This window comes from Rattus rattus, chromosome 18 (genome assembly GCF_011064425.1).
Source record: "Rattus rattus isolate New Zealand chromosome 18, Rrattus_CSIRO_v1, whole genome shotgun sequence".
Lineage (NCBI taxonomy): Eukaryota > Metazoa > Chordata > Mammalia > Rodentia > Muridae > Rattus > Rattus rattus.
This window is the reverse complement of record NC_046171.1, coordinates 1,725,852-1,749,711: the sequence shown is the minus strand read 5'-3', so window position 1 is coordinate 1,749,711 and position 23,860 is coordinate 1,725,852. Positions and strand designations below refer to the sequence as shown.

The 23,860-nt window shown below is 53.6% G+C and overlaps 1 protein-coding gene across 1 annotated transcript; it reads left to right on the top strand.

The window, feature by feature from the left end:
- Nucleotides 1-1,567: 1,567 nt before the first annotated feature.
- Pdxk (pyridoxal kinase) lies at nucleotides 1,568-22,917 on the top strand. The gene is made up of 11 exons (XM_032889120.1): nucleotides 1,568-1,834; nucleotides 12,972-13,026; nucleotides 14,912-15,016; nucleotides 16,040-16,123; nucleotides 17,505-17,551; nucleotides 19,067-19,152; nucleotides 20,071-20,116; nucleotides 20,714-20,825; nucleotides 21,630-21,766; nucleotides 22,522-22,594; nucleotides 22,804-22,917. Exons 1-11 carry the CDS (start codon nucleotides 1,748-1,750, stop codon nucleotides 22,908-22,910), a joined length of 939 nt encoding a protein of 312 aa, XP_032745011.1. The 5' UTR covers nucleotides 1,568-1,747; the 3' UTR covers nucleotides 22,911-22,917.
- Nucleotides 22,918-23,860: the final 943 nt, after the last annotated feature.

Below are 23,860 nucleotides of genomic sequence, written 5' to 3'. Positions count from 1 at the left end.
GTCTGCGAATAACCAGGAATACAGAGCAAACTCCAGACCAGCCAGGGCTACGTAGTGGCGTCCTCGCCTAAACAAACAAAAGAACAGAATTTGTAATCGCATTCCCGAGGGATTAGAAACAGGTGGATCCCTGGGGAATCAGAGACAGGAGGCCTAGAGAGGCTTAAGAGATAATTTCCAGGTCCTACTAGGATATCTAAATAAATGAAGAATGAATTTACCTACCAGAGATCCAAGGCAGAGATCCAAGGCAGAGCCAGGCGTGGTAGCAAACACCTTTAATCCCAGCACTCAGGTTAGGTGGATCTCTGAGTTCAAGGCCACATAGTGAGTCCTGGGGTCAGGGAGAGAGACATCAGGAGACCCTGTCTCAAAAAAAAGCTAAAGAAAAACTAGCACGCCCGTAGGATCTGCTGAAGGATGCTGAGGCGGGAGGATCACGAGATTGAGGCCAGCCTGGGCTACACATTTGCTCTCCTTGGGAGCGGGGATGGGGGATGGGAGAGGGGGAAAGGGGATAACATTTGAAATATAAATACATAAAATACCCAATAAAAACTATTAAAAAAGAAAAAAAATACTCAATGTTAATGGCACCAGAGGTCCATACACATACACACCCACACGAGTAAACACATAAGTCCCGGGATTATAGGTGAGCACCATTGCTCCAGGCAAGTAAGAATCAGGTACAAGCAATGTTTAGCACAAACCAAGGATCCAGTCAATGTGACTATCAGCAAGCAGTTAATTATTCCTGCAATGTACAATGTTCCATTTGATTCATTCCAATCAAGCATTCCTTACAATGTGTTTCCTCATTTCACGTTTTCGAGAGCTGGGATTAAAGCTAAGGCCTTGGTATGCACCCCACCGACTGAACCTCAATACCACTTCCTCTTTCTGATCTGTCCCCTAAGTGGGGTCCTTCCTTTCTCTTCAGAACAGATCTGGTCCCCAGTACTCTCACCAAGATACTGCAAACTTTAGATGCCACTAATCTGTGAACCTGGTATGTCCATGACCACAGGAGTGCCGAGGTGTAGATCTGGTGATGGGACAAGAAGAGAGTTGCGCTTTCCCTAGGACTGAGCGGACTTGGTAGGAAGTGAAGAAAGGAAGATCAGTGCAGACGTTTCCAATCTGAGCAGACTTGAGCCTAGCTAGACACGATCGCTGGTATGTTGAGAAGCGACACGTGTCTCTCTATTCAGGGGCAGCCTGAGATCAGATGCCTGTGCGCGCTACTGGGTCTGGGATTCCGCGCAGGCCGCGTGGCTGGAGGGGTCCTACTGATCTCTGAGGGTCTTCAGGCCCTGAAGCTCAGTGGGAACTCTTTGGACAGCAGCTCCCGGGTGTGCCACCCCTGGGTAGATCAGCGCCGCGGGTCAAGGAGTGGGAGAACGGGTTGTAAGGAAAGAACCGTGCTGGGGAGTGTGAACCAGGAGGAAGGTCTGCAAAGGGGCTGTGCGCCCACGTGCTGCAGCGCAGAGATCCTGGGCTGGATTCCACGGGTCCCTTTTCCCGGAGGGCGGGGCCTGTGCGCGGCACCGCCTTCAGCCCGCCCCTCGCCGCGCGGGACTCGCGGGTTAGCAGCCCGCCTGTTGAGGTCAGAGGAGGCGGGCAGAAGGTCCAAACCCAGCGCCTGCGCGTGCTTAAAGCACCGGGAGCAGAGAGCGATCCCGCAGTCTGAGCAGCCCCAGCCCTTGACACTACCTGGACTACGCGCCACTACGGTCTTCCCGGCATGGAGGGCGAATGCCGGGTGCTCTCCATCCAGAGCCATGTTGTCCGCGGCTACGTGGGCAACAGAGCGGCCATGTTCCCTCTGCAGGTACGCGCTTCACTGCTTATGTAACCCGTCCAGGCTGCTCTCTTGCGGGTCTGCGGGTTCGCTGCTTGGCCTTTTCCGACTAATGACCTTGGCCCTCTGCCGCCAGCCTTGGGTTCCGATCGCGCCCTGGGCGCGCTGCGGACAGATCCTAGTGCACGCAGGCCGGGGGCGTGGAGTGCCCTGTATTGCTTACAGTGGGGTGATGCAGGTGGCACGAAACCCCCTGCCCGGCTGTGGCGCACACGGTAGTCCCTGAGGGTCTCTTGTTGCTTCCGGCTGCCTGGGCAGCAGTGGGCGGGGGCTTCCCGAAGCGTTGAAATGCTGAGCTGGGAGGATCCTTCCAGGGGGAGCGCGGACAGCCTCTTTCTTGGTAGACACATTGGCTAGTGATTGCTCACTCTCTGCTGAAATCCAGGTTCTGCCTCTGCTTATCCTGTGTGCTTGAACCAAGGAGGAGGCTGGGCCACGCTTGGGTCCGCTGATAACTCTTGGGGTGGTCTGTCATCCACTTAAAGATAGGGCTGGAACCTCCTTGCACCTCCCGCACGCTTTTTCTATTCCTAAGAGACAGCACAGTTTGCTGAGTTTGGCTTTGGAAGCAACTTGTTAGAAGGACTGGAGCCTTGCGGTTTTCCCAGAGCCTCTCCTGTGAGGTGTGTAACGAATGAGGCTGTCTCTGATCATTTCTGTCAGATGGTGCTTCCTGCTTGTGACTGGCGGCCCTTGGCGGGAACCAGGGTGCAGTGGGCATTAGAATGGGGGCCAGAGGTAACGTCAGGCTGACTGGTGGCACTTCTTGCCTGCCTAGTTCAGCGGAAAGATTGGGCTGGCATGGCCAGCCAGGTGGTGGCCTCCTGCTGCCATGTACCTTTGTGACTGGTCACTGAACAAGGTGGCAAGTCCCCACTCCCCTTTTGCTCAAGTCCAGCCACTATACTGACTCCTGGGAGATGTTAGGATGGGGCAGCTGGTTACTGTGGACCTGCAGGAAGGACCCAGAAGGAAGACAGGTGGCCAGAGGGCATCTAGGGACAATCGAGGGCTGTCCTGATGAATCAGGCATGCTTGCCGGGCAAAATAGAGGAATTGATTGTTACTGAACAGCATAGGAGATCAAAGTCCATAGGCAAGGGCAGTTCCTCAGTGTTTGAGCCCTTGCTGGTTGATAAGCCATGCTTCACCCACGTTGCCTTGTATACCCATTCTTGTTTTACCCAGAATGCACCGGTTTGGTGCTTCTGTTCTTAACCATTGTTCTCACCTTGGGCAGAGGTGTGCAGGCCTCTGAGGCCCCATGTCCTGTGTTTGCCTCTCCCACTTGCTAGTGCTTTTCCTTCACCTAGCATACTGTCTCTGGGTCCCCTGGTCCTCTGTCCTCTAGACTGTACCTAGGGCTCAGTGTCCTTATTCAGGTTGGGGTTCCAACTGCTCAAAGGAGGAGACCCCCCTCTTTTCCTCATTCCCCCTTCTCCTTCCCTTTTATTGGCTCTTTGTGAATATCACACATCATGCACCCCAATCCCACCCATCTCTCCCTCCCTCTGTACCCAACCTCAATCCTTCCACCCCGCAACAGTGGAACAAAAAAAGGGGGGGGGGAGGGAATCTTGTTGTGGAAGCTGCAGTGTGTCCCACAGTATATATCCTTATGTCCACAGTTCTTTGCTTGCAAATGCTCATCGCAATGAGTCAGTCTGGTACAGGGCCTCTGGCGTCTGCTATACCATCAGTACTGGAATCTCACTGGGAGCTCCCCTCAGGTTTCCTATTGTGGCCCTGTGTCATGGGGATCCTGCGGTTTTTGGATCTGTAGGACCAGCTCCTTCACACACTCCAGCAGTTCACCGATGGGGTAGATGCTGGGGCAGGGCCAATTCAAAGTCTGGGATCTGGGCCTGACAGGAATCTAAGCTGGTCAGCCCATTATGCCCACAGCACTGAGGTGAGCTATTTTGCCCTGCCTTGGCTGGCCCATCCATTAGAGCAGCCAGCATGGAGCAGGGCTCTCCTGCCTTCAGGGATGGCTCTATTGTGCTACCCAGGAGAGCGAGCGGTGCAGGGCTAGCTCTCCTAGAGTGGAGCAGGTGAGGGGCGTGGCTAACTCTTCTGCACTTGGGATGGCTCACCTCCAACCCCAGCAATCAGAGCCAGCTCAGCCCTGTTGCCCAGCCCACTGTCCTGAGTGTGTCACAGCCTGTGAGTGACAGGGATAGGCCTGCCATGGATCGCAAGGGATGAGGGATGGGAGGAGGCCATCTGCCTTAGGTAGGGTTTCATTGATGTTGAAGGGCCATGACCAAGGCAACCCTTAGAAAACATTTCATTGGGGCTGGCTTACAGGTTCAGAGGGTCAGTCCATTATCATCAAGGTGGGGCACGGCAGTGTCCAGACAGACAGACTTGGTACTGAAGAAGGAGCTGAGAGGTCTACATCTTGATTCAAAGGCAGCAGAAGGAGACTGTTCCTCAGGCAGCCAGGAGGAGGCTCTCCTGCGCTGGGTGGAGCTTGAACACTAGGAGACCTCAAAGCCCACATACTCAATGACACATTTGTTCCAACAAGGCCACATTTATTCCAAAAGTGCCACACCTCCTGTGCCACTTCCTGTGGGCCAATCATTGAAACATGAGTCTCTGGGGGCCAAATGTGTTCACACCACCTCAGTATCTCTCCTTCATGCACTCCACTGTCCAGCAGATAAGACTCAGGACCAGGTCTCCCGTGCTCGTGCCCTCAGGGTCAGCTCCTGCAAGCCTTACATCTAGGGTCAGCTCTGCTGTGCAACCTATGAGAAATGCAGCAGGGGAGGGGGCTCTTCCATTTCTTGGGGTGCCTAAGGGTCTGTGGACGACACCTCTGTGTAGCCCTGGGTAGGGAGAAGCAGCAGAGATGGAGGAGGGGGACACTCAGGCATGGAGAGCCTCTCAGTGAGCATAGTGGGGCTGGCGCTGGCAGAGTGTGGTGGCCTGGGGCCAGCACTGTCCAGCCTTTGAGCAGCTGTTTCAAGAGGAGCAACCCAGGTCCAGAGCTGTGCTTGCTGGACACCGGATGTGTGTGGATTCTTTTTTTTTTTTTTTTTTCCTTTTGGAGCTGGGGACTGAACCCAGGGCCTTGCGCTTGCTAGGCAAGCGCTCTACCACTGAGCTAAATCCCCAACCCATGTGTGTGGATTCTTACTATGCAACCTGGAGTGCAGCTCTCATTCATATTCCTGAATATGAGGAAGCAGGGCTAGAAAGAGAGGATGTAGTCTTGAGCTGGAACCCTGAAATTTGTCCCAGCGCTAATCCTAGAAGGCCTCTTGGCTGAGGAGTCGTCCCTGGGACTGACCCAGATGTCCACAAGTTGCAGCATCAGGTGGCTGTCCCTTCATACCAGAGGAATGACTGGGGAAGTTTCTGGGGCTCTCCTGCAGACCTGTACCAAGCTGTTAATGAAGACTTCTCTATTTTAATTTTATGTATATTAGTACACTGTAGCTGTCTTCAGATACACCAGAAGAGGGCATCAGATCCCATTACAGATGGTTGTGAGCCACCATGTAGCTGCTAGGAATTGAACTCAGGACCTCTGGAAGAGCAGTCAGTGCTCTTAACTGCTGAGCCATCTCTCCAGCCCCACCAGGGCTTCTAAAGTCCCTGGTGCTGGACCTGACTTGTGCCTGTGACTGGGGAGCCCTTTCTAGCTTCTGCCCTGGGTCACAGACTCTCACACCTGGACCATCAGCCTTGGCTCCCCAGAGCTCCTGGTGTCCCCGGTTCAACCCTTCCAGTCTCCCACAGGCAGGGGATAAGCAACCCCTCCAAGGAGGCAGCAGAACCTTGCCCCTGTGTTCACTTCTGCGTATGGCCCCAAGCCAGCCTATAGTGGACAAGGGTTTCACATGGCCAGAGCCACAGGAGGTGTCCACCGGGTGGAATAATTCAAGGTTTGCAGAGCAGGAAGAGGGTAAAGAAAGGGACAGTGGGGACAGGCTCCTGGTCTCCTGCCTAACCCTTTCTCCCTCAGCTCTGCCTCAGGAGAGTGCCTGGGAAGGGGGCTTCCTGCCTGTAGGGAAGGGAAGGGAAAGGAAGGGTTGATTAAGTGTATCTTGTTGCCTCCTCCCATCTACTAGGCACAACCTCGTCTTGCTTCCTAATTTTCTGTGGTTCTAAGGACTGAGCCCAGGGCCTTGGGAGTGTTAACAAGCTCGTGCCTGCACTGAGCTCTGCTTAGTCCTCTCTTCCCTCTCTTTTAAAACAATGTCTCATGAAGGTCTGGCTGACCTGAAAGTCACAGATCATCTGCCTCTAGCGTGGGGATTCACAATGTGTGTCACCATGCCCAGCTTCCCAATATCCTTGTTAAATGCGGCTGGGAGTAGAGCCCGGGGCCTTTCTCATACATGAGTAAATACCCCCAGCTATACCTCCAGCCCACTTCCTCCTGCAAAAGGCCAGAGGGAAGCTCCAACAGCTTCAGGATCTCAAGGGTGTGTATGTGTATATATGTGAGCACACACAGGAATGCACACATATGTGCTGTGGGCTTCCTGAGTCAGTGTCTGCCGTCTTCCTGGCACGATGATTTGACACATTCTCTTTTTCTTTAAGACTTATTTTATTTTGTGTGAGCTTTGTATGCATGTATATCTCTGCTCCTCACATGCTTGCTTGGTGCCTAAGGAAGTGGCGAGGCTCAGTGTGGGTGCCGGGAATTGAACCTTGGTCCTTTGCAAGAATAACAAGTGCTCTTAACCACTGAGTCCACTCTTCAGCCCCCTCACCCCCCACCCCCCACATCTCTCTTTTCCCCCAGCTCATGTTTTTTATGTGTGTGTGGGGGTCATGTTTCTATTCCATGTTCTTTCAGAGAAGTCTGCACCCTGCCTTCAGAGCAACCTGAAAACGGTCAAGTTTAGGGTCTTAGAGAAAGGCTGCATATTTGATGTCGAGAGGTCCCTTTGTAAAGGAGGGAGAAGCGGGGACTGAGGTCCTCAAGCTCTGCAGGTAGCTGCGGTCTTCTGAGTTTTGTGGCTGTGACAGAGGAGTCAGCTGGAGATGCCTCTCCTGCCCTGTTTTCTTACCCTCAATTCCCTCCTGGAAAAGCAGTCCCTTGAGAAGCTTAACCGAGGACAGCGCTGAGGCAGACAAGGCATGGCCCACGCAGAGGCCGGTGGCTATGAGTGGTTGTGAGGTCCCATGGGTGGGAGCCTACTACTTACTCTGAGTCATGAAGGGGAGCTCATCCTGGGGGCAGTGTGCATGCCCGCCCTTTGTAGAGTGTCCCTATCCTTTGTAGAGTGTCCCTAGACCAGAGCAGGGGCGGTTCTGAGGCAGTGGCCTCCAGGGGTGAGCTAAGGCCACATTGAGCAACTCCTCTGGGGTCAGGAATGCGGTTTTGGCAGCCCCCAGCCACCCCCTAGCTGAGCCGGATTTGAGAACTGGCCAGCTGGCAGACAAGGAAGTGGTAGGATATCTCTTGACCCTGCTTGCTTCTCAGTGACCATCCAGAACATATATTTGGGTCACCGAGTCTCAGAGTGACCTGGGAGCATCTCATGCTGAGAAGGTCAGCCTGAGGATACCACAATGAGCTCAGCACAGTCCCCCGCCCTTAGGGCTTCACTGCAGCCCAACACAGGCAGACCTGAGCAGTTACACAGGGTCCCTGGCTATGCCTGACTAGCACTGTAATGCTGTCAGCGAGTGCTGGGAGCCAGGCTGGGGGTGGGTGCAGGACCTGGCGTGTAAGCCAGGTAGGAGGGGAGATGCTGTGTGTGTGATGCAAGCTGTCCTGTAGCAGTTCACCACGGAGAGCAGAGAGGGTGGTTTGGCTGAATGGGAAGGCTGATCACAGAGACCAGTGGGAGACAGGAAGGCATGTGTGACCTTTGACTGTTAGAATGCTCAGGGTGATAACAGTCACAAGATGCTTGCCCAGCCTGCTTGCCGATTCCCGTCTGTGAAAGAGGTTTAAGTCTCACATCAGCCTGGGACTGGGTGTCCGGGGCTGGAAACACCTGTGAGGCTCGGTCTGCCCCCCTCCTCCCTGTCTCTAGATGCCTGTGGAAGAACCACACTGGAATATTCCAGAGCTCACCGGGCTCCTGCTGTGTTGAGCAGCTCTGCCTCCCTTGGAAGAGATTAGCTGAGTCGTTGCTCTAAATGAGCCACATCTGGCTGTGAGGCTTCAGGCTGCCTGAGCCTCTTTGCTGGAGGCTTGGTGATGCGGTAGCGGGGGCGAGCAGGGGCCCCTGCGATGTGCACCATCTGCCCACGACAGCCACCCCAGCACAACACACGTCACTGCTGGAAACGGGGAGAGGGAAAGAGGGGGCGGGGCGGGCAGGCCGGGGCGGGGTCTGAGGGTTGCAAGAGGGATAGGGGGAGGAGCCTGGCCTGGCGGCCTTGGGCAGCAGGAAGCAGGAAAGACAAGCTTCCCTTGTGTTTTGATTTTTCACTTTCTTGGGTGCCTCTTGCACTCCTCTGGGGGCGTTGGTGGCTACGATAGCGGGAGGGAGGAAGTATAACAGGCTCTGGTGGGGTGCTTTACCCCAGGGGACAGCCTGAAGCTTCTCCACAGAACGATGCTGTCCAGTTTGCTCAGCCCCCAACCTCATCCATCAGCAGGTCTGGAAGTCCTGCCTCCTGCTGGACATCCTGAGAGGCAGACCGCGAGGAGCAGCACCTTGGGCAGCTGTGGTAAACAGAGCTGCTGTCTCTCAGTGCCAGTGTTTCTCCAGCATTAGTCCTCGTTGGCTTACAAGGTCAATCAGACCTTCTACATCTGCTAGAACTGGGTCTTCTGAGTTTTGTAATAGTAGGCGCTTTTTCTAGTATGCATCTCTGCTGAGACATTCATGCCTTCTGTAGTGGATGTGAATTTGGTGTTGGAGGCTCGCTGGGTGAATGAGGTCAGAGTCCATGGAGATGTGGAGGAAGCCAGACCCTCCAGAATCCCTTCAGGTTTTGATACATTGCTACGGAGGCAGAGGCAGGCGGATCTCTGAGTTTGGGGCCAGCCTGGGCTACATTGGAAGTACTCAAGCAAAATGGACTACTTTGCAGGGAAGTGAGCTCTCAAGTCACAGGGGATGGATCTGAGCTGACAGGAAGAGTCCTCACCAGGTAGCAAGGCCCCTGTCCTTGCCTTCTCAGCTGAGGATATGCACTCTGGGAGACGGATTCTGGAAATGTCGCAGCAAATGCATGAAATACTGACTAACCCACCACTTTTGACAGTCATTTATTTGAAACGGAAATGCTGCCATAGTGGCTGGGAGCCATCATTCCGGAGCAGAAAATAGTCAGTTCTCTTTCAGATTCCTGTGCCCGCTCCGAAGGATTAATTATCAGCACAGGCAGAAGGAGCGGGGAAAGATAGCTTGGCAGGTATTTCGGGACCCATGCCATCGACGCTCCCAGCCTGGCCCATCACAGTGGATTAGAGTTTTAAGGGATTTGAGACGCTGACAGCTATATCGGTGCACAGAAGTCTGGAATGGGCGAGCGAGTCTGCCATTTTTACATTTCTGGGTTAAAACCACCGCTAATTTCTGCCGAGCCGCTCTGGTGAATACTGGCTTTAGTCTCAGATGGGTTTCTGGATGCAAACCGTAAGCCCTTGAGCTCGGTGACTTAGCACAAGGCAAACGCCACCACCCCGAGAGTGGCATGTTGCCAGCACCCAGAACCCCGCCCCTTACCACTCCAGGGCAGTCATTCTCCTGGTGCTTCCCAGGGTTTGTCTCTTATATCTGTTGCTCTGTCTCCTGGTCTCTCATTCTTCGTGCCCTGTTTTGCTGTCCCTTGGGCTTGTCTTTCCTTGTCTGGGAAGTTCTGCAGGTGAGCCAGGCCACTTCCTATCAGAAGGGTCAGGGGTTGTTGTGATTTTGTTTTCCTTTTGCTCATTGGTGCTTGTATGTCCATGTTAGAGTGTCCGATCTAGGAGTTGTGGACAGCTGTGAGCTACCTGTCAGGTGCATGCTGGGTCCTCTCTGGAAGAGCAGTCAGTGCCCTTTAAACACTGTAGTTTTTTTATTTTTATAATTTATTTACTTACATATTTTAAATACAGAGATGCTCTGTCTATAGGTATAGGTGGTCATGAGCCACTATGTGGATGCTGGGAATTGAACTCAGGAAGAAGGGAAGCCAGTGTTCTTAACCACTGAGCCATCCCACTAACCCCAGGTCCGGGGTAGTTTTTTGTTCGTTTGTTTGTTTGTTTGTTTGTTTTATCTTTATAAACTTGGGTATTTCTTATTTACATTTTGATTGTTATTCTCCTTCCCGGTTTCCAGGCCAACATCCCCCTAATCTCTCCCCCTCCCCCTCTCCTACTCTATGGCTTCCCCTCCCCCCATTACCGCCCTCCCCCCCAACAATCACGTTCACTGTGGGGTTCAGTCTTGGCAGGACCCAGGGCTTCCCCTTCCACTGGTGCTCTTACTAGGATATTCATTGCTACCTATGAGGTCAGAGTCCAGGGTCAGTCCATGTATAGTCTTTGGGTAGTGGCTTAGTCCCTGGAAGCTCTGGTTGGTTGGCATTGTTGTTCATATGGGGTCTCGAGCCCCTTCAAGCTCTTCCAGTCCTTTCTCTGATTCCTTCAACAGGGGTCCCGTTCTCAGTTCAGTGGCAGGTCCGGGTTTTTTTTTTTTTTTTTTAGATTTATTTATTATATACGAGTATACTGTAGCTGTCTTCATACATACCAGAAGAAGGCATCGGATCCCATAACAGATGGTTGTGAGCCACCATGTGGTTGCTGGGAATTGAACTCAGGACCTCTGGAAGAAGAGTCAGTGCTCTTAACCGCTGAGCCATCTCTCCAGCCCAGGTCCGGGGTTTTAAAGGTGTGCTATGAAGGGTCCTGTTTTCTGCCACTCCATGGTCACTGCCATCTCTTCCCTCTGCTGTCACGGGTCAGATTCACGGGGCTTCTTTGTTCGTGGGTCCTGGAGTTCTGGTGGGGGAAGTCCTCACTCAGCTCTCTGTTTACTCTGAAGTTCTGGCAAAGGTCTTACGAGGCTTTCATATGCTTGACCTCTGTCGCTCTGGACTCTGATGGGTCCTGTCTCTCTGTTCACCAGCAGAGTCATGGCCACTGGGCCAGTTCCTCCTCATCCTGGGCCCTTGGCTTCCACACCCTGGCAGGCCCTCTTCCTGGCCCTTCTATTGGTGGCATCTACATTATGGGGTGTGTTTCCTTAGGGTCTTGTTCAGTGACCCCGGCATTGGTATAGAGTGGATTTGGGGTGAGGCTTGTCTTGGGGGGTGGGAACCCTGGTTACCTGATGAATGGGGAATGGTATATGTGTGGGGAGTGGAGGGAGAAAGGGAGATACTAAATGAGGAGGCAGCGAAGTAGAAGAGGCAGCAGGAGAAACAGGCTCTCTGGCTCTGCACGACACAGGGCATGCCTGGAAAGGTGACTTCTGGTTTGTCTGGGCCCTCTAGACAGAATCCTTCACCCCTTTCGGTTTAATTTGTGTGGAGGAAGGGTCCCTATTTGAGCGGGCACCTGTGTGCATGGGGAGGGCCCCAGAGATCAACACTGAGTGTAACTCTCCATCTCTTTACCCTTAAAGAGGATTGGTTGACTCATTGGTGTCTGAGCACATAACATAGCCAGGTATGTACACTCCCTCGACTGTGTGATCGAAGAATCAGGAAGAGTCTCCCGGAGTCTCCCCTTCTCTCCCTCCCCACCTGTTCCTGTGAGGCAGGGTCTCCCTGAACCTGGAGAAAATGCTTTCTTAGCATTGGAAGCCAGCAAGCCCAGCAACCCTGGCTGAATCCCCCAAGGAGCTGGAGTTGGTGACAAGTGTGTACAGATGGCCTGGCTTCTTACACTGGGTGCTGGCATCTAAACTCGGGTCCCCGTGATTGCACAGCAAGCACCCCTAACTGCTGAACCCTGTCCCCAGTCCCCTCCTTTTTTTTTCTTTTGCTTTTTCTTTTTTTCAGAGCTGGGGACCGAACCCAGGGCCTTGCATTTGCTAGGCAAGCACTCTACCACTGAGCTAAATCCCCAACCACCCCCCCTCCTTGTTTTTTGAGACAAGGCCTCTGGCCTCTGACTGGCCTGAAATTCACCAATTGGGCTAGGCTGGTTGGCCACAGAGCCCCAGGCATCCTTCCCAGCACTGGAATTGTGGGCCAAAGCTGCCACACTAGGCTTGTTAGTTTTGTTCTTGTTTTCCAAGACGGTATCTCTGTGTAGCTCTGGCTATCCTGGAAGTCTCTTGGTAGACCAGGCTGTCTTTGAACTCAGATCTGCTCTTTCCTCTGCCTCCCAAAGGTTGGCACCGAGGGTGTGAGGCACCACGGAAGCACAAACTAGGACTTCTTAATGTGTATCGCAGAGATTAAAGTCAGGTCCTCCTGCTCACATGGAAAGCACTTTATTGACTGTATAAATGCAACAGCGCGGCCTCTTCCTTTAAAATAAAAGGGTTTTACACAGTGATAGCTTTAGGTAGACTCTGAGGTCCACAACTTGATTGGTTTAGTGAGCTGCTCCCGACACGGAGCCTCGGTTTCTGCCCAGTGTCTCAGGAGGCTCATTGGTCCCATCTGGAGGACTCCAAAAGAGCTAAGAGAGGCCGTTCAGAGCAGCAAGCTGATCAAATGTGTTTGCTCTTGGGGAGCTCAGCCCTGACCTGAGACCTTCTTTCTCTGGTTGACAGGGAAGGAGGAAGAGTTTGCTGGCTGGTGTGGTAGAGGCTGGTTAAGTTGACCTGCCCAGCTGGGTCTGGGTCCTACACCCTCAGGGGTAGTGGTTTGGAAACTAACATGGCCCTGTTCCCTAATCTGGACAGACAGCTGCTTGCACCAGTGAGCTCTCATGGGTGCTCAATGAATCCTTCAGTGCATGCAAGCAAGGGGGAGGGGTGTCTTCACCCTGGCAATTTCCCTGAGTAACTGAATAAATGACCCATGGTCAAGCATGTGTGGCCCTGAAGTGCAAACATCTGGCTGGCTTGGGCAGAGCCTTCTGTTCCCACGCTGTGGCCCTCCTGCCACCTGGCTGGTCTCTCTCCTCTGTTACCCTCCTCAAGTTGGGACTCTAGCTGTGGAGGGGACCCCTGCTCTGGGTTCTAGGGGTCACAGACGGGCACTGTCACACACTCTTCTGCTTGTCCTGCAGGTTTTGGGATTTGAGGTTGACGCCGTGAACTCTGTGCAGTTTTCAAACCACACAGGTAGGATTTCAAGATGGTTGTCCTGGGGAGGGTGGCCTGTAACCTGGCCCTGGGGGAGTAGCTGCCACTCCTTGAGGTGGGGAGGGGGATGGATCCCAGAAGGGTCACTCTGTACAGGGCGGACCCTCACACTGCTGATTTGCACACCCACTGTTCTGGAGCTGCCAGTTGGGGAAAAACCTCTCTCTTCCTCAGCTTCCCCCTCAGCTAAGCTGGCATTCATGCCACCTGCTGTGGTAGGGGAGCTGAACAGGTAGGTCCCAGTGAGGGCCCCTGTGTCCCCCTGTGGTCTGCTGGTGGCCTGCCTGCTTGTGTCCACTATGGCATTACCTTGTGCATGGGAGAGCTCCATGTGGCTCAGTACCAGTACCAGGGGAGGAGAGAGAGAGAGAGAGAGAGAGAGAGAGAGAGAGAGAGAGAGAGAGAGAGAGAGAGTGTGTGTGTGTGTGTGTGTGTCTTGTTCTGGTCACCCAAAGACAGCACTGCTTACTGCTAAAGGGAACTGTCCTTGGAAGCCCCTTGAATTGTTTGAGGCAAGAGTGTGCTCCCCACAGCCCTGACCTGTGGCCTCTGGAGTCCATGGTGACTGTAGCTCTCCTTGTTCTCTGTGCTGGCAAGAGAACAAAGCCACTCGGGTGTTTCAGAGTGCCTGTCCTAAGAGTGTTCTGAACACAAAGGGGACTTTGGGAGCTCAGAGTGTCCCAGAGCAGCCCAGCTGATCACCAGCAGGAGGTTAAACCTCAGAGGATTTTTACACATTTCTGAGTGCAATGGGTTTTAAACGGGGAGGGAAGATAGGAGCTGACAGTGGGCCTCCATGTTGGAGGCTGCTCAGTACCAGTGCCCATGCCTTTGAAGTCCCAGATGGCCCAGGGTCACCAGTGAACTGCATGGCCCCCCCTTGACTCTCACTGCTGCTTTGAGCACTGTTATGTGTGTTTAAATGAGATGGCTCGGAGGTTGAACAGTAGGGCTGAGTTCAGTTCTGAGGAGCGTGCTGTGTGGGATCTCCATCCTTCTGGGTGGGATCACTGCCATGCTGTGGGGGATCACGGTGAGCTGTGCTCCATCTGGTGCTCCATAGGCACTGAAAACACCTGGGTCCCTTAGGGGCTGTGTGTGTACCAGGAAGGCTGGAGCTGCTGAAGGGACACATGGCTACATTGGTGAAATTCAGAGTTCAGTGGTTGGCCCCACCTGGCATCTGTATTTCTGTATAGTGAGTGCCCAGGTGTCCTGCATCTCAAGAAGGGTCCCAGAGGCCTGGGGTCCTGGCCACTGCAGGCAGAAGGGCAGGTCGTATGTCTGGGCCAAACCTGTTCATGCTTGTCTCTTGCTAGGATTTGACCCATGAGTTGTTTGGGTAGTGATTTAATTTGTTTGTGGGAGAGCCAGACAGAAAGAGTGGGAGGGGACAGGGTGGGCCCTTACCTGCTAGGGGTGTAGGGTGACAGTGACCCAGCAAGTTGGCTTAGGTGGTGAGAAACACACAGAGGAGACTGAGCTCAGGGGTAGGGATTGGGCGGGCTGTCCTGAGATGCCCTGATGAATAGAGAAACAAACAGCTGTGTGCCCACGTGTTTCTATCCACGTCCCATCTTCCAGGACACCGAGTCTCTCCTGCCCTAGACTGAGTTGATAGAGACCAGGCTGGGGAAGGGGGAGACCAATGTTCAGCCTCCACAGTATAGGAACAGGGTGGCTTTGGGTATTGGGATCCCTCTGAGGTACTGGGCCCAGAGCATCCATCTGGGGCTAAGGCCAGCCCTCAGAAGACCAGCTCACTGGCTCTCCTCAAGGAGGGGAGGTAGCCATCATCAGCTGAGATGGCCACCAGGGAAGCCTGGGCTCCCCCATCCACACTTGGCTCGTTTTCTTCCTGCAGGCTATGCCCACTGGAAGGGCCAGGTGCTGACGTCCCAGGAGCTGCATGTGCTGTACGAAGGTCTCAAGGCAAACAATGTCAACAAGTATGACTACGTGCTCACTGGTGAGTGTCCCCGGACCCCGGGGAAGGGTCCCCATCCTGTGGTGACAGGGATAGACCTGATTCACCTCCCTGGGCTCTTACCTGGTTGCAGCCTTCCTTCTGGAAGGTAGTGGTGTGCCTTAGGCACCAACACATCTGAGTGGCATTCTGGGAGAGAGGAGGGAGGGTGTTGGAATGCTGCAGTGACAGGGCTAGGCCCAGATTCCTGCTAGGTTTCTTGTTTTATTTACTACTAACCTTTAAGTTTGTGCGTGTGTGTGTATGTGTGTGTGTGTGTGTGTGTGTGTGTGTGTGTGTGTGTGTGTGTGTGTGTGTGTGTACAAGCTTGTGTGCCATGGCGTCGTCTTGCGTGGGGGTAGGGGTGCAAGTGTGTGTCCATGTCTACACAACTGAACACGGTACCGCAGCAAGGGTTATAGGCAGTTGGGGTCTGTCATGTTAGGTGCTGGGAATTACACTTAGCACTTGTGGCAAAACAGCTCTTTTTTTTTTTTTTTAAAGATTTATTTATTATTATATTTAAATGAGTACACTGTCACTGTTCTCAAACACACCAGAAGAGGAAGGACATAGGATCCCATTACAGATAGTTGTGCGCCACCATGTGGTTGCTGGGACTTGAACTCAGGACCTCCGGAAGAGCAGTCGGGGCTCTAACCACTGAGCCATCTCTCTGGCCCCTTAATTGGATATTTTATGAATTTACATTCCCATCTCCAGCGAGGTGGCTCCCTCTCCAGGAGTTCTGACGGCGTCTCCTGACTTCTGAGGACTCATGCGCACCCATGCATACACACCAAACAATTATTATTATTATTACTTTTTTGGAAAGATATGTCTTGAAGGTTCAGTTACCTGTCACTTACCTGGAGTCCATGTGTGCACGCCTTTTCCCTAGCCACAGGGTCTAGCCTGTCCCTTTGCAGAGGCATGACTTGATTTCATGGTGCTTGTGACGCCAGATGGTGTGGGGGGTCAGTGTGTCCTGTTTTAAGAAGTTAAACCTGGATTTTTCCTCCCAAGGTTACACGAGAGACAAGTCCTTCCTGGGCATGGTGGTGGATATCGTGCAGGAGCTGAAGCAACAGAACTCTCGACTCGTGTACGGTTAGTATCCTGTCATGCTCCTTCTATTAGGGAGGAGAACACTCCTGTCCTCTGGCCACCTCCCTTACTGCCTAGCCTTACTTACTTGACACAGAGACCTCGAAGGAGAGGCCTGTGGCTAGCTCATCAGGAGGATTGGGAAGGTTTTCAGGGTGACCCTAGCGGGGGTGGTGACTAGGTGGGTACATCATGTCTTGTTTGTCTGCATAGCCGGGGGGGGGGCACTGCCCTACCCGCCAGGCTTCTCTGGGTCGGTGTGCCACATGGTGCAGACACAGCGTTACCAGACTATAGTCCAAGACTAGACCCTGAGTACCAGTCTCCCAGATGTGCACAGTGGACCTGCCCCTGAGGGCCAATAGCCCATTGCTCTGTCCGTGCAGTTGGACCAAGGCCCAAAGGCATTGTGCTTGAACCTGGGACAATGCTGTGAGACTCAGCCAGGCCAGGGGGAGGGCACGATGCCAGTCCAGGTGACCTGAGGTAATGTGTTCTTGAGACAAAGGAGTGAACAATGGAGAATTGATGGGACCCCAAGGACCTAATTGTCTTGGCAGAAAGTGCAAGTTTCTAGGGGACACATTGTTCTTGTGTAACCTGTGCACTAATATTTTTTAATTGACTAGGGATGGGGCTCAGTTGGTAAAGTGTTTGTCCAGCATACATGACGCCCCAGGCTCGGTCCCCAGGACCACAGACACTGCATGTGGAGGACCATGCCTGTAATCTCAGTTCTCAGAGGGTCAGAAGTTCAGGGTCATCCCAGCAACATAGTGAGTTCAAAGCCAGCCAGGACAAAATGAGAATGTGTCCTCTGTCCAGAGCACACATTTCTCTTGCAGACGCCCAGAGTTCAGTTCCAAGCACCCACACTAGTGGCTCACAGCTGCCCGTAAATCCCGTGGCAGGTGATCTCATGCTCTTCTCTGACCTGCTGGGCATCTGCACACGGGCTGCGTGTACATGCATGCCTGTACAGATGGACATACATGCAGACACACACACGTACACACCAAATAAGCTGCACCATCTGGGATAGTGTAATAAACACACACAAAGGCAGCAACAAAATAGAGGCAGCAAGTGTTGGGAGGATGTGGGGACCTCAAAGCCCTGCACTGCTGATGCGAATGTGAAGTAGGCCAGTCACTATGGAAACCTGCCTGTCAGTCAGGAGAAAAAGTTGGTTGTGGAGCTGGGCACGGTGTGCGCATGCCCGCATTCTCAGTTACGTGGGAGGCTGAGGCAGGAAGACTGTGGGTCTAAGGCTATCCTGGGCTACGCACTGAGACCCTGTCTCAAAAAGCAAAATGAAGAAAGCTGTGTATATCTGTCGTTGGGAGCTACAGCAGCTCCTGACCAGATGTTCTGTCCCCCGCAGTGTGTGACCCTGTGATGGGCGACAAGTGGAACGGAGAAGGCTCCATGGTGAGTGGACTCAAAACCGATGTCAATGTGGTCTGCTTTGAGCCAAGTGAGGGTCCCCTTCCCAGGTAAACCAGTGTGGTCACCCTACAGGCAGGTGTGTACGGTCTGTGCCTGCCTAGGCTGTCCACATGTCCCATGGCAGCCATAGATGGCCTGTGGACAAGCTGTTTAGTAAACCTCCAGGTGTGGACACTGAAGGGACTATCCTACGAGTTTCTCCTGTTGTAGATGTTTTTCCCTGAAAACTTAATTGCAGACTCTAGCAGGGGAGACAGCTAGCCATTTACCTTTTTTTTTTTTTTTTTTTTTCTTTTTTGGTTCTTTTTTTCGGAGCTAGGGACCGAACCCAGGGCCTTGCGCTTCCTAGGCAAGCGCTCTACCACTGAGCTAAATCCCCAACCCCTTAGCCATTTACCCTTAACTGCAGGATTATACTCCTCTCTCCAGAGGAGACATGTTGGGGTTCAAGCCCATAGCCTCTCACATACTCTGGCACTGAGATGGGCCAGTACTCAAACACATTATGTAAGAACTCTTGATTCCATGGTCAGACCCGAGTCTAGGGATTGCCCTGTGTAGGTGGCCCCATTTATCATTAGCTCTTACCAGTTGGGGCCAGCCAGTGGGTGCCCATCTGGGTAGGACCTTGGGCCTCCAGGGCCTCCATGTTAACTGGAAGGCCAGCGATTGGAACCCTGGACCACACCCGAATCATGGCAACAAACTGCTATTTCTGTGTCCTGTGGGACTTGGATGTCAGGAACCAGACAGTGGACATCTGTAATTCTAGTTACCTGGGAGCTGAGGCAGGAAGAGTGAAGTTTGAGGCCAGTCCAAATCCTAATTTTTATAAAGGAGCTTGGAGGTATAGACCAGGCTTGCCCAGCAGGCACAGGCCCTGGGTCCATCCACAGCATGGAGTTAATAAGAAATAGTTAAAGACAGCTCTGAGCTGGCCTGGTGCGTCACCCCTGTAATCCCAGGACTTGGAAGGGAACAGGATTACTGTGAGTTCTAGGCTAGCCTGGACTATGGAGTAAGAACTCATATATGGGTGGGGGGAGAGAAATACTGTTCTGTGGACTTCTTCATGTATAACTTAAATCAACAATGAGAGGACCAGGACTTGGTTGGCTCCTAGGTATGTCATACATGGAGATGAGACACCCCAAGACTCGGGCCACCAGAGCCAGGTGGGCCCCGTCCCATCTGGCATGGCCTGAGGTGTCGCCTAAGTCATCCTGTGCGGTCCTGTGTCTTAGCCCCCTACCTCCTTCCCTCCCTTCTTTGTTCTGGTGAGCTGAGGCCTTCCCCTCCTGCCCCAGGCCCTTCTCTTGCTTGGTGACACCCTTCTCTGTCCCTGTCACCCCCAACTCGAGTCTGCGGGTCCTCAGTTGTGTATTCCTCACGGCGGCAATGCCAGGTCTTCCTTCAGGATTTGGGCTTTGGGATGGATCCTCCGCTGGGCTCCGTCCGTGTGAGTGAGCCTCCTCCTTTGTCTCCCCTGTTCTCCAGTACGTTCCCCAGGACCTGCTTCCCGTGTACAGGGAGAAAGTGGTACCCATGGCCGACATCATCACTCCCAACCAGTTTGAGGCTGAGTAAGTAACCACGTGGCCAGAAGGACCAGATGCCCCCGGGAGCCCTGCAGAGCCCGGTGCCTGTCCTCACACGTGCCCTGGCAGCCCCCCATCTGCCCCTCAGGCCCCTAGGTGGCCTTAGGAAGCCTGGCCTGCACTGTACTGATCATGTGACCCTTGCCTGTAAACCTGGACCTTCTGTGGTTCCCATTGCCTCTAGGGAATGATGGTCACTCTTTCCCTCTGACTCTTGTCCATGATCCTGTTGGCTCACAGTACCTCCCTGCTGGAGAGACGCTCCAAGGAGAGAGAGGGGAGGTTGGACATGGCCAGCTGAGGGCTGATGTGACTGGGATGCTCAGGTGGAGCTGCAGAGCACAGATCTCTCTCAGCACTCACAGCACAGAGCGCATGGCCCTGCCTAGCTAAAGAGCCAGCTTCCAGAAAAACTGCCAGTTACCCAGACTGGCTGGGTACAGGCCTCTCTGCTCTGTGAGCAGGGTCCTGTGAGCCCTATATGCACCCATGGTGGGTGCTGTTAGACTGAGCAGCTGAGGGTTCCAGGCCTGAGTTCTTCCCAAGTGAGGGATGGCACCTCTTCGAGGGCTCTGTGCTGCCAGCCATTTGTGACAGGCGGGTTGTGAGCGTTGCTTCACGGGGCCCTCACTGTGGGTTCTTGGAACCCACAGTTCCAAGAACATGGGTTACCTGACTGAGCTGTGGTGGAAGTCAGTGGGGGTTATAGGTATTGATTTTGTCTACTGTCCTCTTTATGGATCACCACAGTTTGGAACCTCACCATGTAATGGATTTCTAAATCGCACACTTCCCACGCTAAGCCAGTAGATGCTGTGATGGCTCCCTCTGGTGGGGATGTAGGTCAGGGGTCAGGATGGCTGTATTGTAGGGTCTGGCTCACCCCTCCTGTCTGTGTTCCAGGTTGCTAAGTGGCAGAAAAATCCACAGCCAGGAAGAAGCATTTGCGGTAAGGAGAGCTTCACACACGTCCTAATCCCCGGGGAAGGAGACACCCACCCATCTTCAGGAAGGGATGAATTACCTGAGGGAAACTGAGCTCTGACATTGGGTGTGACAAACTCCCTGCCCTTGTCATTGACCGATGCCTCTGTCAGTTCTGTACTCAGTCCACCATGTGGTCCTGTCTGTGACCTGTGGCTGCCTGGTCACGTCAGCCAGTAATATACAGAATGACGCTATGTCAATGAATCAAAAAACACGACAAGCCAGCGAGGACAGAAGCTTGCTCCTCTTTGGTGGATATCATTACCTTCCCAGGTCCTAAGGAGTTGGGTGGGGACCCGAGCTTCCTCATACTCTACACTGTCCGCTCCCAGTGGTCTGGTTGAAGGTGGCTGAGCACAGGCTTGGCCATGGGTCTGCAATGTTCGAAGTTCTCTGGAAGCCCATCAAGGGTCCTGGTCATGCCTAGCTGCTGGATCTGTCATTGCAGAGAGGGCAGTGGCCTCCCAGGGCCTGTCCCCCTGTCCCCTTGGGAAGCTTGACTGACAGGAAGAGCCACGGTGTGTGGTCATGCTGACACTCTCTCCCTTGCTGCTGACAGGTGATGGATGTGTTGCACCGCATGGGTCCTGACACTGTGGTCATCACCAGCTCTGACCTGCCCTCCCCAAAGGGCAGCGACTACCTGATGGCGCTGGGAAGCCAGAGGATGAGTAAGTGCTGTCCCACCTGCTCCCCCAGGCTCCTGGGCCCATCTGTTTATGGAGCCCATGGCATTCAGGCTCCAGAGGATGCTTGGGACTCACTAGGAAGATTATGCACGGTCAACCAGGGGCTAGTTCCTCTTGCCCCTCAGGAGAGTCAGACAGACAGAAGGCAGGTTCAGGACAGGCCTCTGTGGAGCCAGCTGGGGCTGGATGGGGTATTGGGGACATGAGCAAACTCACCCATCCCCACTCACTGGATGCTCAGATATCCATGCAGTGCCCGAATTGGCAAGTTCCCACGTCTGCTGTGCTGTGCTGACTGTTCATACATGCAGCACCTTAATTAATCGGACAAACAGTGTTACAGTGCACGGAGCTGGGCCACAGGCTGACAGGAACCCCAAGTTCACACCCACTGTCTCCAGTGAGCACTCTGGATGCAGAAGGGTGTAGGGATGTGTATCTGAATGCTTGTGTGCCGCACACATGCATATAAACGCACACAAGCAGTGCATCCAGGCGGTTCCTGGCATATTGAGTGTGTAACACCATGCTGGCTTTATCTTCTAAGGGACCAGTGTTTCAGTCTCCTTTGGGACAGTGGAGGCAGTGGGGGGTGGTTGTGACAGTCCACATGAGTCCCAGAACTACTGAAGGATGCTACACCCCGTCTGTGTGACATCTGAAGGAAAGGCATTGCTGACCTTCCTGTCACTTCAGAGAGGTGGGGACACGTTGGGTTGACAGGTTCTGACCCTTGTCCATCTGAGAAGTCCCAGACCCAGTGACCTTGCTTATGTCCACCCCCAGGGAAGCCTGACGGGTCCACGGTGACCCAGCACATCCGGATGGAGATGCGCAAGGTGGACGCCGTCTTCGTGGGCACCGGGGACCTCTTCGCTGCCATGCTTCTGGCGTGGACACACAAACACCCCGACAACCTCAAGGTCAGTTGTACTTGTTACTCCTCCCCACAATTCCCTCTGCACTCCCGGTGGGGAGAGAGTGCACTGTGGTTCTCACTGTGAGAGAGAGGTGCAGGTTACTGGGCATGGGCCTGAGCCAAGGGTCTCTGGGAGGATAAAGTTGGCCCTGGGCTCAGAAGCCGCTCTGTCAAGTCTGTTGTCATGCCCGTGTTTGGGAAGTGGTGACACTGAAACAGCCTCTGGGGCTTGGATTTCAAAGTTGCAACCCAGGGCGGTCGGGGGGTAGCTCTGGATACACGAGACCTGGGTTTTGACCCTCAGACTGTTAAAGGATAAAAATTAATACTCATACAAGAGTCAACCAACAATCCTGGGCTCATGAAGGCTTTTGGATGTCTCCTTGGTGACCCAGGCGCCACTTCTGTAGCTGGTCTTTGCTAGTTTGTGGGTTCTTCTTGTGTGCACCCTTTATCTCCATAGTTTTACCTCCTAACACTGGGGCTGAGAGAACAAATGATTGGATTGAAGGTAGAGATTGAGCTTTCTCAATTTAATTTCTTTCTCATTTCTTCTTTGAGCACGACCACCAAATAAACAGAGGCATCTGTGTGGAGGGCTGTCCTGCAGTCATCCCATGGGGACCCAGCCGTGTCCAGTGTGGGTGTGAGGGACAGTGAGGCCAGCTCCCTGGTGACTGAGGGAGCTGGTACTTGAGGATGTGTTCTCTACAGAGATGCTAAGCAGGTGGGTCACCTGTGTCTCTGTCCTCTCCACAGGTGGCCTGTGAGAAAAGCGGTGTCTGCCATGCAGCCGTCCTGCAGAGGACCATCCGGTGTGCAAAAGGTACCCGTCAGTGCTCTGCCTTCCTTGGAGGTGGCCTCTGTCTGGAGGTGGGCAAGAGGGATGGGGGCTCTGCCCCTGCTGCCTGTTAGAGGGAGGCAGCAGGGGGGGCAGTGTGGAAACCCCTCCTGAAGCAGGACCTCAGAACTGTGGGAGGAGGAAGGGTATCTCAGGTTCCACCCCACCTGCTCTGATCTTCCCTGTGCTCTGCAGCGAAGCAGGAGAAGGACAGAAGCCCAGCCCGGCTCAGCTGGAGCTGAGAATGGTGCAGAGCAGGAAGGACATCGAGGACCCCGAGATCGTCGTGCAGGCCACGGTGCTGTGAGGGCCGTGCACACCATCCCTGACACACACAGGCGAGGTGTCGTCTCCATCCCGTGAAAAGCTGTAAAGTCTGCCTTAGAGCCATGATGAAACTTGACATTGTGTTTCCTCCCTGAGAGTCGGGTCTCAGACCGTCTCTGTCGTGAAAAATGTGCCTTGGCGCTATTTTTTTTAAAAAATGACAAAGCGTCATCGAAATGTGTGATTCAGACCCTGGCCCCTTCCTAAAGGCTCTGGGCCTCCGACTGCCTCATGTTGACTCATGGGTATGTGGAAGGTAGGTGCAGGAGGGGAGCGTGCTGCCTCTGGACCCTTCTGTAGGCCACTGACTGCCATTGCCCTTGTGGATACACAATCCCTGATTGTGCAAAGACTCTGCCTGTGTTGCACTGACTCTAAAATTGGGTTAGGTCTTCACCGTTGGCATCGGGAGAATTAGGCCAAATATCTTCATCGCCATTCTGGTCTTTCCCTTGTTCCTGCATTAGTTTCTCTGTGTCTCTGCTGCTCTTCGGGTGTCCCGAATGTCACTTATGCAGCTGTGGGACTGTGTGGGAAGCTTTTTCACGTCCCCATGTGTGGCTATGTAGGCTCACAGGCATGTGGTGACTGTGACAGGGACCTTTTAAGGTAGCAGAACATTCCCGGGGATCTGCGAGCCGCCCAGGTGTCTGCAGGGCCTCCTGGAACTCGGGAGCAAACTCTAGGAAACGGACCAACGTAGGGTTGAGCTGCTGAGCGCCGGGCAGCTTGGAGGCTGAGGGAAGTTTGCCACACTGGGGCTCATGTGGGCACTCACCCAGCCCTGCAGGACTGTCAGCTGGCAGTGTCCCTGCCTCATGCTGCTGGGGACAGTGCATTGCTGCACAGGGGTTTGCACAGACAGGGAAGGAGAGGCAGAGACGGCCCCTGCCCCCTGGTCGCATAGTTAAAATCTGATCTCCCTCCCTC

Excerpts from the sequence above, each read along its gene's own strand:
- Pdxk (XM_032889120.1), top strand. The coding sequence starts at position 1,748 with ATGGAGGGCGAATGCCGGGTGCTCTCCATCCAGAGCCATGTTGTCCGC. Across the intron at positions 20,826-21,629 it reads GCTGGGAAGCCAGAGGATGA|GGAAGCCTGACGGGTCCACG; the intron begins GTAAGTGCTGTC and ends GTCCACCCCCAG. Across the intron at positions 22,595-22,803 it reads CCGGTGTGCAAAAGGTACCC|CAGGAGAAGGACAGAAGCCC; the intron begins GTCAGTGCTCTG and ends TCTGCAGCGAAG.